Source organism: Ahaetulla prasina, chromosome 2, assembly GCF_028640845.1.
Source record: "Ahaetulla prasina isolate Xishuangbanna chromosome 2, ASM2864084v1, whole genome shotgun sequence".
Lineage (NCBI taxonomy): Eukaryota > Metazoa > Chordata > Lepidosauria > Squamata > Colubridae > Ahaetulla > Ahaetulla prasina.
This window is the reverse complement of record NC_080540.1, coordinates 134316527-134332280: the sequence shown is the minus strand read 5'-3', so window position 1 is coordinate 134332280 and position 15754 is coordinate 134316527. Positions and strand designations below refer to the sequence as shown.

The 15754-nt window shown below is 44.9% G+C and overlaps 1 protein-coding gene across 1 annotated transcript; it reads right to left on the bottom strand.

Moving 5' to 3' along the window:
- Positions 1–12013: 12013 nt before the first annotated feature.
- On the bottom strand, positions 12014–15361 carry MYADML2 (myeloid associated differentiation marker like 2). Its single transcript, XM_058169879.1, has one exon. The coding sequence runs from the start codon at positions 14113–14115 to the stop codon at positions 13213–13215; it is 903 nt and encodes a 300-aa protein (XP_058025862.1). The 5' UTR covers positions 14116–15361; the 3' UTR covers positions 12014–13212.
- Between the last annotated feature and the right edge of the window lie 393 nt (positions 15362–15754).

The window sequence follows — 15754 nt, the reverse complement described above, 5'->3', positions numbered from 1 at the left end:
TACAGCAGTAAAAACTGACATTAACAAAACAAAATACAATGGACAGAAAGGATAAAAAATGCAGGGAAAAAGGAAAGAAAAAAGGGGTTACCTTGTGGTAAGATGGGTAGCCAATAAATTAGCTAAACAAATGAAAATATAATTAAGAAAAAACAAGTATATAAAGAAGTTTAGTCATGAATTTTTTGGGTCTTTGCCGCAGTTGTCAGCTCCACTTTCACAGAGCCATCTTCACTTCGAAGTACCTCTACGGAACTCCACTAATTCAGCTTTGTAAATACTTCTTGGTCTCACATGAGCCCTAAAAATAGTCTCTCTCTCTCTCTCTCTCTTTCTCTCTCTCACACACACACATTCTTTTTACAACACTGTAATCCTTTCCTTCAGGGTGGGGTCGGAGGGACTAAATGGAACTGAGCATTTATTGGCCAGATGCCCTTCTTGACGCCAACGTGAAGTTCGCAGTAGATATTTTCTCTGCATCTTGATATAGATACAGATAATATCAGTAATGAAATCTAAAAATTTCTGCTACTGGTTCTGTGGGTGTGGCTTGGTGGTCATGTGACTGGGTGGGCATGGCCAACTTGACATCACTCACTGTTAGAGCCAGGAGCTGCACATTCTGAAGCACATTCTGCCCTTCTGAAGCCCCCAACACTTTGAGTTTCCCTCTGCCCATCTGGCTTGAGTGCCCAAGCAAACCTGGAGCCTTCTCTTGCCCTGCTCTCCATCCCGGAGGGCCATGCATCCACCCCGCCAATTCTCCGTACAAACCGCCTGCCCCGTTTTTGCAAAGGCAGAGCCCCCCACTTGCAAGGAGATCCAAAGTGGGGAGGGGGATGCTGCAAAAAAGGCTGCCTTCCACCTGTGCCTCCCGTGCTGGGTCCCTGGGGCTTGGGGCTCCAAAGCAGCCCACTGGATTCGCACCCGGCCATCTGCCTGCCGGTGCCTCTCTGGGAACTCGGCCCACAGAGTCCAGTGCTTCAGGGGAAGGAGGCTTAGCCGTGATGCCACTTCCTGGCGGCGAGAGAGCCAGGCCTGGCCACGCCACCACAGAGCCTGTGGCGCTTTTTCTTTGGCCTGGGTGGTGGCGCTTACCCGAGTGGGCCAGCGCGGGTAGCCCTTCATCTTCCTGAAGAGCAGGTTGCTGCACTTGTAGTGCACAGCCAGATGGAGCAGAACATGGCACAGGCGGAGAGGCATATGCAGCCCCGCTGAGGCCATCCTGGCTGAGCGATCACTGCGCCTCCACAGCAACAGGCTCTTGGGGGCTGCTTTTGCCGCCTCTGTGCACTGCGCGTAGAAGGGGCCGCCACCTCTGCTCTCTAAGAGAGATGGCTTAGCGGCTGAGCGGCCTGGCCTAGTGGATGCCCCTGGCCTAGCAGTGTAACAGCTTCCCCCTTCCTCCTTTAACCACCCCTCGGGACTGTATAATGAGGGGTTGGTGAAACTGACTGAATCATGGCGGTGTTATCCATCTACCGCCCAAGAACTATTCCTCAACTGTGCTCACCCGGAATTGCCGGAATTATCAATTATCATCTTGATTGGTCCAGGATGGGCTTGTTTGCCGGACTCTTATTATGCGGACATTCACAGCGGCTGACCTTCTTGCCCTGCGAGATTCCCCTCTCTCGTGGGTTTGGCCCCCTACACTATCGAGGGCCCATCTTGAGGACGGGTTTTGGAACCCCGAGAGGTGGCATGCCAAAAATAAGAGACTTAGGGGATTTTTAATTAACTGTTTTAACTGTTTTTTTAAGGGGAGTTTTAATGGGAATTTTAAGGGGGGGGTGGATGGGTGGGGGGGGAAAACCCGTCAGGGAGGGGGCTAGGTCCACCATGTGTTCGCGGCGGTAACTTAATAGGTCCTAGGGTTGTGGAGAGGGGTGTCGTTCCAGTTTGTCAGGGTCGAGCTATTACTACGGTAAGTGGGAGAGGCAGATATGACGGAAGGGAGGGGCCACATCCGGTTTCGGGGGCTCGCTCTCGCTGTTTATGAGCGATTGTGTGCTCCGGCCCCCCAGGAATTTCCTGTGACCCGAGTGGCCAGAGTAATCGGGACCTGGGCCTTCGGCTGATGTTATGTAATGCCAGGTCCGCGGTTAATAAAGCCCCCCTGATTTCAGATCTTATTCAGGAAGGGACCGTGGACGTTATGGGCATTACGGAGACCTGGTTGGGCACCGAAGAGGGGGTCCCCCTAGTGGAGATGTGCCCACCAGGTTTCCGAGCATTCCATCAGCCGAGGGCCCAGGGTAGGGGTGGAGGGGTGGCGGTTATTATTTAAGGAGAGTCTCCAGCCGAGGGAAACCACTGTGCCTCAGATAGCTGGGTGTGAATCCCTCTATGTGAAGTGGGGTCGTAGGACTCAGGTGGGCTTGTTGATCACGTACCTGGCTCCTTGCTGCGTGACAACAGCCCTGCCTGAGCTGTTGGAGTTGCTGGCCGGGTTGGCAGTTGAAACCCCTAGACTGTTGGTCATGGGGGATTTCAATTTGCCATCAGCCGGCGTAGCATCTTCGGCAGCTCAGGAGTTCATGGTTTCCATGACGGCCATGGACCTGATTCAATTAATTGACGGCCCTACCCACGTCGGGGGAGGCACCCTAGACTTGATTTTTATCTCTGGCCAGTGGTCTAATGATCTGGTTTTAAATGATTTAGTTGTTGAACCTTTGTCATGGTCAGATCATTTTCTCCTTCGTCTAGACTTTCTGACCGCTACCCACCACCGCAGGGAGACGGAACCAATGCGCTGGTTCCGTCCCAGGCGCCTGATGGACCCGGAGAGGTTCCTGACGGAGCTTGGGCCGTTTCCCGAGCACCTGGCCCACGACTCGACTGAAGAACTAGTTGCGGCCTGGGAACGGGCCGCGGCTGGAGCTTTGGACCGTGTCGTGCCTTTGCGGCCTCTGACCCGGCATCGGTCTCAACCAGCTCCTTGGTTCTCCGAGGAGCTGAGGGAGATGAAGCGCCGGAGAAGACGCCTAGAGAGTGCCTGGAGATCCAGCCGCTCTGAGGCTGACTGGACACTAGTTAGGTCCTATAGTAGGACCTACCTAGTGGCAATGAGGGTTGCGAAGCGTTCCTACGTTTCCTCCCTCATTGCGTCGGCAGATAACCGCCCGGCCGCCCTGTTTTGGGTGACCCGCTCGCTCCTTCAACAGGAGCGAGCCTACAAGGGCGTGCCGAGGAGTTTAACGATTATCTATACGACAAAATCGTTCAGCTTCGGGACGGATTGGATCAAAATTGGGTAGATCCAGGCGAGGGTTCCAAGACCCGTCTTGTTGAGGTGGTTTGGGATGACTTTGATCATGTGACTCCCGAGGACATGGACAGGTTACTGGGTAGGCTGAACGCCACCACATGTTTACTGGATCCATGCCCCTCCTGGTTAGTACTGGCTACTCAGGAGGTGACACGAGGCTGGCTCCAGGGGATTACAAATGCTTCTTTGTGGGAGGGGGTCTTTCCTGCAGCCTTGAAAGAGGCGGTGGTGAGACCCCTCCTCAAGAAGCCTTCCCTGGATCCAGCTGTTTTAGGGAATTACCGGACAGTCTCCAATCTTCGCTTCATGGCGAAGGTTGTAGAGAGTGTGGTGGCATGTCAGCTACCCCAGTACCTGGATGAAGCTGTCTATCTAGACCCGTTCCAGTCCGGCTTCCGGCCCGGATACAGTATGGAGACAGCTTTGGTCGCACTGGTGGATGATCTCTGGAGGGCCAGGGATAGGGGTTACTCCTCTGCCCTGGTCCTATTAGACCTCTCAGCGGCTTTTGATACCATCGACCATGGTATCCTGCTGCGCCGGTTGGAGGGGTTGGGAGTGGGAGGCACCGTTTATCGGTGGTTCTCCTCCTACCTCTCTGACCGGACGCAGACGGTGTTGACAGGGGGGCAGAGATCGACTCCAAGGTGCCTCATGTGTGGGGTGCCACAGGGGTCGATTCTCTCACCCCTCCTGTTCAACATCTATATGAAGCCGCTGGGTGAGATCATCAGTGGCTTTGGGGTGAGATACCAACTGTACGCTGATGATACTCAGCTGTACTTTTCCACCCCGGGCCACCCCAGTGAAGCTGTCGAAGTGCTGTCCCGGTGTTTGGAAGCCATACGGGTCTGGATGGGGAGGAACAGGCTCAAACTTAATCCCTCCAAGACGGAGTGGCTGTGGATGCCGGCACCTCGGTACAGTCAGCTGCAGATGTGGCTGTCTATCGGGGGTGAATCATTGGCCCCGATGGAGAAGGTACGCAACTTGGGCGTGCTCCTGGATGGTCGGTTGTCCTTTGAAGACCATTTGGTGACCGTCTCCAGGAGAGCTTTTTATCAGGTTCGCCTGATCCGCCAGTTGCGTCCCTTCCTGGACCGGGATGCCTTATGCACAGTCACTCATGCTCTCGTTACCTCTCGCCTGGACTACTGCAATGCTCTCTACATGGGGCTCCCCTTGAAGAGCACCCGGAGACTTCAGCTAGTTCAGAATGCGGCTGCGTAGGTTATTGAGGGAGCGGTTCGGAGCTCCCACATAACACCTATCCTGCGCAGACTGCACTGGCTACCTGTTGTTTTCCGGGTGCGCTTCAAGGTATTGGTTACCACCTTTAAAGCGCTTCATGGCTTAGGACCGGGCTATCTACGGGACCGTCTACTGCCGGCCTCTATCTCCCATTGTCCAGTACGTTCCCACAGAGAGGGACTCCTCAGGGTGCCGTCAGCCAAACAGTGTCGACTGGCAGCCCCCAGGGGGAGGGCCTTCTCTGTGGGGGCTCCGACCCTGTGGAACGAACTTCCCCTCGGACTTCGACAATTACCTGACCTTAGGACCTTTCACCGCGAACTTAAAACTTATTTATTTAGTATGGCTGGACTAGCCTGATTTTTATCTTTAAATTTTAATTGAATTTGATGGGTTTTTAATGTTTTGTAATTTTATGGGGGAGTATGTTATTTTAACATTTGGGCAAATTTAAATTAGTTTTTTAAGGGATGTTTTTAACTATTGTGTGTATCTGTATTTTATCTGCCTGTTCACCGCCCTGAGTCCTTCGGGAGAAGGGCGGTATACAAATTAAAATATTCATATTCATTCATTCATTCACCACCCTCCCTTCCTGCCTGACTGCAGACATCCACCTGCCTGAAACAACCTCCAGAAGCAACCCCGCCACCATTCGCTTTTGTTTCACAGCGGGAAAAGGAAGAAACCGAAAGGTGGCAGTGCGGCGCTGCTCCGGGAGGGCAGATGGGCCATGGACCCCTGGGCTGCTGCACATGCACACATGCATGTGCCATGCCACCGCCTTATGCTTTCTTACTTCTCCCGCTGTGAAACGAAAGTGAATGGGCCGAGTTCTCAGAGAGGCGCCGGCAGGCAGATGGCCAGGTGCAAATCCAGTGGGCTGCTTTGGAGCCCCAAGCCCCATGGAGCCAGCATGGGAGGCACAAGTGAAAGGCAGCCTTTTCTCCAGCATCCCCCTCCCCTCTTTGGATCACCCTGCAAGTGGGGGGCTCTGCCTTTGGAGAAATGGGCCAGGTGCATGTGCAGCAGCCCAGGGATGTCCGCTTGCCCTCCCAGAGCAGTGTCCCCGGCCCTCTCAGTCCCAGCTCAGTGTCTGTGTTTCCACCAAGGACCACCCACTCACCCACAGGCCGGGACGGACCTCAGAAGGCAAGCGGGGGGTAGGCGACTGCTGGGAAGGCAGGCAGGCAAGCACGGCAGGACTGCGGGGAAGGAAATAGGCTGCTAGCTCCCTTTCCCCACAGCCCTGCTATGCTATCCTGTGTTCTACGTGGCCTTCCACTTGCCTGACTTCACAAGCTGACCTTGGGGATGCTGTGAAGGCCGCTTAGAAGGCAGAGAAGCATGGCAGGACTGCGGGCCATGGACTGGTTCGGGGATGTGGCCAGTCAGCGATTGCTACTAGTCTGGCAAACCAGCCCCAATCTCCACTACCTGTTCTCCTGAACCAGTCGGAACCGGTAGCAATTCACCCCGGATAATATTGATATTGTGGCATAACAAAGTTACTTTTTGCCTTTGCCTTGTCTGCTAATATTACTATTGTTTTCTATTTTATTGTTTCCCTTAATGCTGTTTTTTTTAGTCTTTTTCATTATTTTTGTGAAATGTTAACTATTTAAAAGGTTTTCTTAAGTTCCAGGCAGGACAAAGTGTTAGGGGACTCCCCCTGTAATTCCAGTTGCATCATGAATATACATTTCCTAAATAGATGTTTCCTAAATAGATGTTTTAATGTTTAATGTTTTAATAGATGTTTTATCATTAAGTTAAATTGTACCCTATGACCATCATTGTGTTGTAAATGTTGTACTTTGATGAAGGTATCTTTTCTTTTATGTACACTGAGAGCATATGCACCAAGACAAATTCCTTATGTGTCCAATCACACATGGCCAATAAAAATTCTATTCTATTCTATTCCAAATAAAGAAATGGCTTTTTAAAAAGATGATATAGATCTCATGCTTAAGCAGGGGTTTGAACTAGAAGACCCCCAAGATCCTTTTGAGCTGTATTATTCTATGTCAGTGATGGTGAACATTTTCGGCACCGAGTGCCCAAACTGGTGCGCACATGTGCGTGCACATGTGTGCAGGTGCATCAGAGCCCTGGCAACTCGGAGACTAGCTGACCGGTGCACATGTGTGTGCCAGCTGGTCTTCCTGCATGCCGGAGCCCTGGAAACTCCTGGGGATCCCGGGTTACCGGAAAGCGCAAAGACCAACTAGCCAGTGCGCATGGGCACATTGGAAACCCGAAGACCAGATGGCCGGCATGCACACAGGCCAGCTAGTCTCTGAGTTTCCGGGGCCCCGGCGTACACAAAGACCAGCTGGCACACCAGAAACCAGAAGAGCAGCTGGCGACGGTGCTAGTGCCCACAGAGAGAGCTCTGCATGCCACCTCTGCATGCCATGTGTGGCATAGGTTTGCCATCACGGTTCTATGTTCTAGGTTCCAGATGATTATAGTTAATACAAGATATAACGATTTGACTTCAGTATAATACAGCATGGATTTTTAGAAGCAGTAGATAGAATGGTTAAAAATGCTAATATGGAAGTAGCCAGCTTTATATTCTAATTCACTAACATTACTAATGTTTGCTTGTGAAGCACCAAAAGGTCATATCAATTTGCCGCTTTTTGGTGTTTCGCACAACTTTCTATATCGCCTGATATTTTTGCTTTGTGACTTTATAAGATGGTGGCTACGTTGCAAAAAAGTAGCTCTCAACTCATAGCATCTCTAGTGCTTACAATACATCTCCAAAATTCCAAATGGGCCAACCAGCCAGAAGTCTCTTTCCCTAAGCCATGCTAGATTCAAACCAGTGAGGGCAAAAACAAACCAGGTTCCTCCCTTCTTCTTTTCCTGTTACCTGTCTGTTTGCTGAGAATTTTTATACAAGGTCTCCAGGGCTACAGAATTCCCATATTCTCACCATTCCTGACTTGTCTCTGGAATGCTCATTGTGGTATTTCTGGAGCATCCGTGGTCGCAAAGCCGACTGCCTGTTGAGTTGTTTCTATATTGGTATGATAGGCAAATAACTGTCCTGGTTTACATCACTAGAACGATGTAGGAAGTACGAAGAATAGCAGTAACACCATTAAAGAAATTATGAACCTGAAATTCTCTAAAGAAAGGTTGCCCTGGAAAGAAGGCTGCTAAACAAAGATCCTGGTTTTCTTGTTGTTACTAGAGAAAGCAGTACTATAGATAATAACTGCCAGTTAGACTTGTGCCTACCTGTTAGCATATTTGTTTTTACAAGGGTACATCTGAGCTATACTTCTGTTTAAGAGTATTAACAGATGTCTAAATCCACATACATCAAACTTTTCCTCTTTCTCCCAGCCCACACTAAAGGAAGTGATTGGAAGACTACATGACCCTGGGACAGTGGAATTGTCATGAATTCATGCTAGTTATCAAGCACCCAAATGTTGATCATCGGATGCTGCAATGGACATACGGGTGAAAAACAGTCACAAGTCACTTTTTTCACTGCTGTTGTAACTTTGAATGGTCACTAAATGAATGGTTGTAAGTTGAGGACTACCTGTATATTAAATTGTATTCAAGTAAGAAATATTTGAAGAGAATTTGTGAAAATTTTTCTCCTTAATACTATGGCTACAATATGTAAACTACAAAAACGTTTAACTTGTCATCCATTGGTTATATGGATTTCTGCAAATGTAATATAACTATCATTGTCAATTTCATGCAAATAATTTTCAGAGCGTATAAGTCATATCAGCTGTAGGCATCTTCATATATGTTATTGAATATGTTCATGATAAAATCCAGCTCTCTTGGTTCATTCCAGATATATTGCATTTCTTGCTAACATAATTTTGGGAAATTCAATATATCTGGTGGATACATCTGGTTGAGAAAGACTATATGGTAATACAATATTAGTCCCTTAATTTTTAATGATGTGTACCTCAAACAAGTTTAGGATCCAATAAAACCTTGGAAAAAAAGTAGTACTTTACAGATTCAAAGAAATTAAGAACTATTTTTGTTTTGTTTTTTTTGTTTGGTTTACATTTATATCCCGCCCTTCTCCGAAGACTCAGGGCGGCTTACAGTGTATAAGGCAATAGTCTCATTCTATTTGTATATTTACAAAGTCAACTTATTGCCCCCCCAACAATCTGGGTCCTCATTTTACCTACCTTATAAAGGATGGAAGGCTGAGTCAACCTTTAATTCTTTGTATAATATAGTCGATAAGTTAACATCACTGTTTGAAATAAAGCTTAGAATAACTTTTCTAGCTGATTGTTTAGAACATTCCACAAATGCTTTTCTCTTTTTGCCTTGGAGTTCTGATGGAATTTATACTGTGAGGAATGCAATGGCATTCTTCAAACTATCAGTGATGCTTTTAAAGGCAACAGGGCAATTTAAATAGCATAGCAGGTGTGAGACAGTTAATTCTTGATTTGGAGATCTCTCTTTGTGTGTGTGTGTGGGGGGGGAGTGGGTTCTACTTACCTTTACTACTGGTTTGCAATGGGAGTGCGCATGCTTCTGTGCATGCGCAAATTGCCAAATATGACATCAGGGCGGGTGAGTAGAGCCTCCCACCACTTCTCAAGAACCGGATAGAATTGGGAGTAACCCACCACTGGTGTGTGTATGTGTGTGTGTGTAATATGTTTCTTTCAAATTATATATTTTTAATTGGAATCATAGCTATAATTGCAGTAATCCCCTCATCCCACCAAAGTAAAATAACATCTGACTTGAAAAATTATATAATCATATCTTGTGCTTTCTCAAAACAATTGAGAATTGATCACTCTCTCCAAAATTAGTTCAAATGCACTTCTGCCAGCCATAATGTGCATTTATCTTCTCTGCCAATTCATTAATCAGATGCTGAAATTCTGAATGCATGATTCAGGCCACTTGAATGAAAGTGATCGTGTTGCTCTTTATTTGTGTGCCATTTTTAAGAGGGAAGGTCATATTTCACTTATCTTCATTTACAGGTAGTCCTTGACACATGACCACAGTTGAGCCCAAAATTTCTGTTGATAAGTGAGACAGCTGTTAAATGAGTTTTGCCCCATTTTATGACTTTTCTTGCCACAGTTGTTAAAGTGTTACTAACTTAACTATAGCTGTTAAGTTAGTAACATGGTTGTTAAGTGATTCTGGCTTCCCCATTGACTTTACTTGTCAGAAGGTGGCAAAAGGTGATCACATGATTCCGAGGCAACCTCATAAATATGACTCAATTGCCAAGCATCTGAATTTTGATCACATAACCATGTGGATGCTGCAATGGTCCTAAGTGGTCCTGCAATGGTCCTAAGACACTTTTTCCATTTTTAATTTTTGTAATTTTGAATGGTCACTAAACAAACTGATGTTAAATCACGGACTGGCTCTATTTGTTTATTACAATCACATATATGCTGCCCCATAACACAGATTCTAGATGGCTTGCAATATATAATACAGAGAATCCATATAAACCAAATTCCCCAGTAAAACTACTACTAACTTATACTTTGAAACATCCAATAAAATTTCAGTATAAAACTAAACTCAGAACAGTTTCCCAGCATCACTATTAGTGCTCAAGCACATGTTGGAACAAAAATCTTTTCTCACAACTTTGTGGAAAGACAGCAGATTGGAATGGAGATTATAAGGTCAGTTTGTCCAGTATTGGAACCATGCTGAGATTGCTTGAGCTCTTTTGTGAGGAGAATCTAAGCATCCCATCCTGAGATGGTTGTACAAAATGGATGGACGAATCTAGTCAGAAGAGATGTTCCATTTTAGACTAAATGATCACACTGATTTAATGATGGAATTATAATTCTAAATAAAATGGCAGGTAGAATGCTTGGCTGAGCTCTTGCTCACATACTTTAGGATAAATAGGAGGAATGTGAGATCTCTCCTGGTAGAAACACATAGAACTGGTGGTCTGCAAATACAGACTAACGTTGACAGTCCAGGGCTCCAGTCTACAATCATAGCAGCAAGAGATAACTAGCAGAACTGGGAGGCAGACAGCCAACAGTGCAAGAATGGTGTAAGGCAACACCAGAGGAGTAGTCTGTCCATCTAGGATACAAATATAAGAGACTTCCACATATTACTCTGAATGATAGTCTAAACTTCAAGAACAGAGCAGGCATAGAGAAACACAGGGCTGATACTGGAGAGCTGTTTCCAACAAAGTGCAGGACTGTGGCAGAGACTCCAAAATAGCCCTAGCTGTGGGTGTAACTCAGCTAAGGACACGGTTGTCCTAGCTTCTCAACTAGTCAAGTAGATTGCCTTTGCTCAGTCTTTCAAAGTTGTTAGTTTGTCATGGGACTTAGATGACTTGCTATAGTCTGGCCCTTTATAATCTGAGTCTGCCGTCATCTGTTCTGAATATGTTCTCTCTTGTCTGCTTCAGAGGATTGATTGCCTGCCAACTCTAAAGCTGATAGCTCATCCCAAATTAATGGTGACTTCCCCCAATAAATATTAACTAGCATGGGGGAGAAAGCCATACTTGTGAAAACGCTGACCAAAATAACCATGGGCTGATAACTCCTTCTTCATAACCATTTGCCAAAACTATCCAGGTAGGAAGGAGCAGAATTATCATAAAACAGTGCCTATAACTTTCCTAGGCAATATACTGTAGAAAGGTACCATGATTAACATTAATCAACACAATAAAAAAAAAATCTAGTGGACTAGGAAATGTGTAAATTCCTCACTTGGGCCCCAATGTAGGGATCATCAGTGTGAATAGTATGGTTTTGGATCCATCCTCAAGGCTGAGCCTGACTGGAAGGCAAGATAATTCACTCACACATATCAGAGCTATTGATTAAGGAAACTAATTATTGCATTGGCTGAAAATCAATGAATGAGCAGTGTTGCTTTTGTTTTTCTTTGGATTAAACATACTTTAAAATGCACACTTGTTCTTAATTTGCTACCACTAATTCTAGTGTGTGAAGCAAGGATTCTGAGCCTTCTATCATGCATTAATGTTCATATGTATGTATTTATTTATATAAACATTATTATACTGATAACAAGAGTTTTGAAAGAAAGCAGCTTGAACCTTAAATGTTTTCTGTGGGCCTTTACTCATTTGCACCTAGTATCATTACCTTCGTATTATTTCTAATCCATGAATGAGAGGACTTTATCCTTAAATCTGCCAGCATTAAAGTAGTATTTTCCCTATTAAACTGACATGTACAATGTCAAGGTTAAGCCCAAAAATGACAAACAGCAATTCAATCAGAGTTCAGTTCTGGTTGTTTAAATTCTTGTGCTTTAGATTTTTTAATAGATTTTTTTTTCTAATTAGCCGTTTTTATTCTGGATTCAAATAATTTATTCACACACATTTAACATAAACCATTAGGACAAACACATCAATTTCTTTAAAATAAATTTATTTAAATACTGTTTCACACTGTAGGATATCAACTATTGTATTATTATTTGCATCAAGATTGTTTTTGCAAATGACCTCTTAATTGTAATTTAAGAACAAGCATATTTCAAGCAACAGGCACTTAATAGAATAGAATAGAATAGAATTTTTTATTGGCCAAGTGTGATTGGACACACAAGGAATTTGTCTTGGTGCATATGCTCTCAGTGTACATAAAAGAAATTGAATTAATTGAATTCATTATAAAATTATACAGGTCCTTTTTAAATGACAAGGCACACAACGTACTCATTATATCTGGAAACTCTGGGACTTATTGTCCCAATGCAAGCAGTCCTCAATTTACAACCATTTCTTTGGTGATCGTTTGAAGTTACAACAGCCCTGAAAAAAGTGACCTATGACGATTTTTCACACTTATGATCACTTATGACCATTGCAGCGTCCCATGGTCATGTGATCAAAATTTGGATGTTTGGCAACTTGCATGTATTTATGAAGGTTGCAGTATCTTGGGATCTTGGGATCACCTTTCGCCACCACCTGACTGTCAGGTATTTAGGTGTCCTCAGATTCTTGAAGGACTGCAGATTGAGAAGGACAGTCTGGAAGTAATTGTTTTGAAAGCACAGCAGCCTTTCTGTTGCAGCTGTCAATTACAATGTCAACGTATTTTTCAAACAGTTCCCAACAAGAATACCCCACTACTTCCCACCCAGCACATGCATACAGAAATTCTCCTTTGTCTGAAGGAATGTTGAAATTGAAATATCTTCATGATGGTTTAGTCTTTCTTCCCTCCCACTGTGAAATAGCTGACAATACCTACCAGGTTTATTAAAAAGGTATTATGTTTTTCTTCAACAAAAACTTATCTTAGGATGGACAGATGCTTTTTTTCAGGCATTTGAACTGTCATTCCATTTCTGCTAAAGTTTAAATTACTCAAGAGTCCTTCCAGCAAATAACGGCTCAAAATCTATTTCTGAATTCGTAGTATTAGGTCTAAGAGAACTGGATGTTACAATAAACCTGTCTGTGAGCTAGAATACTGAAAATGTTTCATCTATGGCCCATCGGACCACATTACATATTTTTTTCAAATCATTCCATTTTTCCCCATGGATGCACCTCAAGTTCATACTTTGTGTGTCACTGTTAGCTTTGTAATGGATCCCAACTCTCTGATTTTTGAAGTCATTTAAGATTCTTGTAGCATCAGAGCTGAGCATTAGCGAGCTGAGACAAAGCGGATACGCTGAGAGTATGCTAAATCCACCATGTACAGTACTAGGTTCACATAGGTGAATACCGCAATGACCACTTGGTTGTCCCATGGACACATGGCTCGGGAACACTGGTAGGGACGTTGTGGAGAGCCATATTTACGATCAAAGCAGAAAACCGGCCATATCACTGCAGCACTCACATACATCAGGATAGCCACGAAAGTGTAAACGACCACAAAGTGCTCAAAGGGGCATTTCAGTGTTGCTGTCTTTCCTGTGACGTTGAGAGCCACCACAACCACAGTCACCACAAAGCAGAAGCTGTAAACAGCCACACACCACTGGGTAGCTGCATACTTATTGTATTGGCTGTCCTTCGCCAGAGCGCCAAAGATGATACAAGCTACAAAGGACTGGACAATTTTCAAGAGGCCTGAAACTGTGGCCATGTAACTTGTCACCTGGCCTGGCTTGGCCCTAGTTAAAAATACTTCTGCGGCATATGCCCAAAACAGAAGCCCTGCAAAAACACTACTGGCAATGCGGAAGTTTCTCACCTCGCAACTATTGGAATCGCAGTCAAACTGGACGTAGAGTGGATAGATCACAGCGGCAGTGATGGACATGAGAGTGGCGAGCATGGCAAAGGCAGCTGTGAAATTCCCCCAGGAGATGCTTAGGTAGCTATGGAGGCGAGTAAACTCGCAGGTGAGGATGAAGACGGTGACGGCAAAGCAAAAGCACCAGACCGATATACAAAAAGAGCCATAGGCCGCGCTGAATCCCCCTCGGTGGGCCACAAGGCTGAATGTAGTACATCCAAACATGGCCTGCAAGAGTCGAGCAGCTCCCACCCAAGAGGCCACTGCATCCACGTTGAGGTATGTCCTACTTGATCTCTCCATTGCTGGATCAGAAGTCCTAGATTCCCTTCAGTGGTTGGATCTGGTTTCCCTTGTCCTTGTCCTATCAGAAGCTCAGAGGCTAAGCAGGAAGTGCCGTGAGAAAAAGCTCTGTATCCTCTCTGCCCAAATCTTTGCTGGCTGTTATTTATGCGGCAGGCATAGTACGTGTTTCTGACAGCTTTTTGAGATGGATTTGCCTCTGCAGTAAAAGTATTGACCTGTCTTTGTCTCTGCTGCAGTTACAATCCATCAAACCTGCCCTGCTGGCTTCTGCACACCAAGCACCCTGGCTGCACTCCTCTTACTTTTCTTCTCTGTCTCAACTGATCACTTTTTCCCAAGTGACTTGTAGGAAGTTTGTTTCAGTTGCACAGCTGCAGGTCTCAACTCTGTGCTGTAAAGGGCCAGCATATAAATAGAAGACTATATTAATAGACTTATCCAGAATGGAATGAATTGCATGGGGTGTGTAGGAATGAGAAGCTGGTTTTAGCTACTTCCAGGACAGCTTCGTGTATTACCCCTTTCATCTTTGGGGCAGAAATAAACTAAAACAATTTGAATGGCAAAAGGCAAGTAATCCAACAGGAAACAAGGATGGGAAAGACATCTAATGCAAAAATACAGATATATTGCATATTTGCATTAGAGGTATACTGCTTATACTTTTCTGTCAAAATGCTGAACTCATGGCATATTACAAATAGTCCTAGATTTACAATCGTTTGTTTAGTGACCATTCAAATTTACACCAGCATTGAAAAAAATGACTTACAGTGGTGGATCTTGTTGCAGCATCCCCATAGTCATGTGATCAAAATTTGGACTCTTGGCAACTGGAATGTATATATGACAGCTGCAGCGTCCTAGGATCACAGGATCACATTTTACAACCTCAGCCAGTTTTCGATAAGTAAAGTCATGCGGGAAGCAAAATTCACTTAACAATCATGTGATTCACTTTTTTTATTTTATTTGCATTTATATCCCGCCCTTCTCCGAAGTCTCAGGGCAGCCTACACTATGTGTACGCTTAATGAATGCAGTGATTCACTTAATAACCATGGCAAAAAGATTGTAAAATTTGGCACAATTCACCTAACAGCCGTGTAAATTCTGGCTCCAATTGTGCCAAAAAGTTGAGGACTACCTGAGCACCCAAACAATCAACATGATTCATGGGAAAGCCCATTGGCTGCCTTTACACATTACGCCAAATTTAACCTGATTTATTTGTTTCGACTCTTTGCTGTTTAGAGATCCATGAACTGTACTTTGCAAATCATGGTATATTCAGTTGCCTATTCCACTATTTACAGATCTCTGGACAGTTTAGGGTTTAGGACTGTATCTACACAAATATAAGAGCGCTAAACTGAAGGGACTTTGGGACCACTTAAAAGGAGCTGCTTGTGACTCTGACCACATTTTAACATATAGTACTTATCTCAAAATGATCGTAAAACAAGTCATGCAGAATTCTGCTTACCTGTTCAAAAGAGCTTACTGAAAGACAGTATTTCCTGCTGATTTAGCTGCTTGTTGAAAAAATATCATTTGTAAGATTAGAACATTGTTTTGTACTGTATCTGTATGTATATGCCAACCGATACTTAACTGAATCATGAATTAATGAATT

Excerpts from the sequence above, each read along its gene's own strand:
- MYADML2 (XM_058169879.1), bottom strand. The coding sequence starts at position 14,115 with ATGGAGAGATCAAGTAGGACATACCTCAACGTGGATGCAGTGGCCTCT.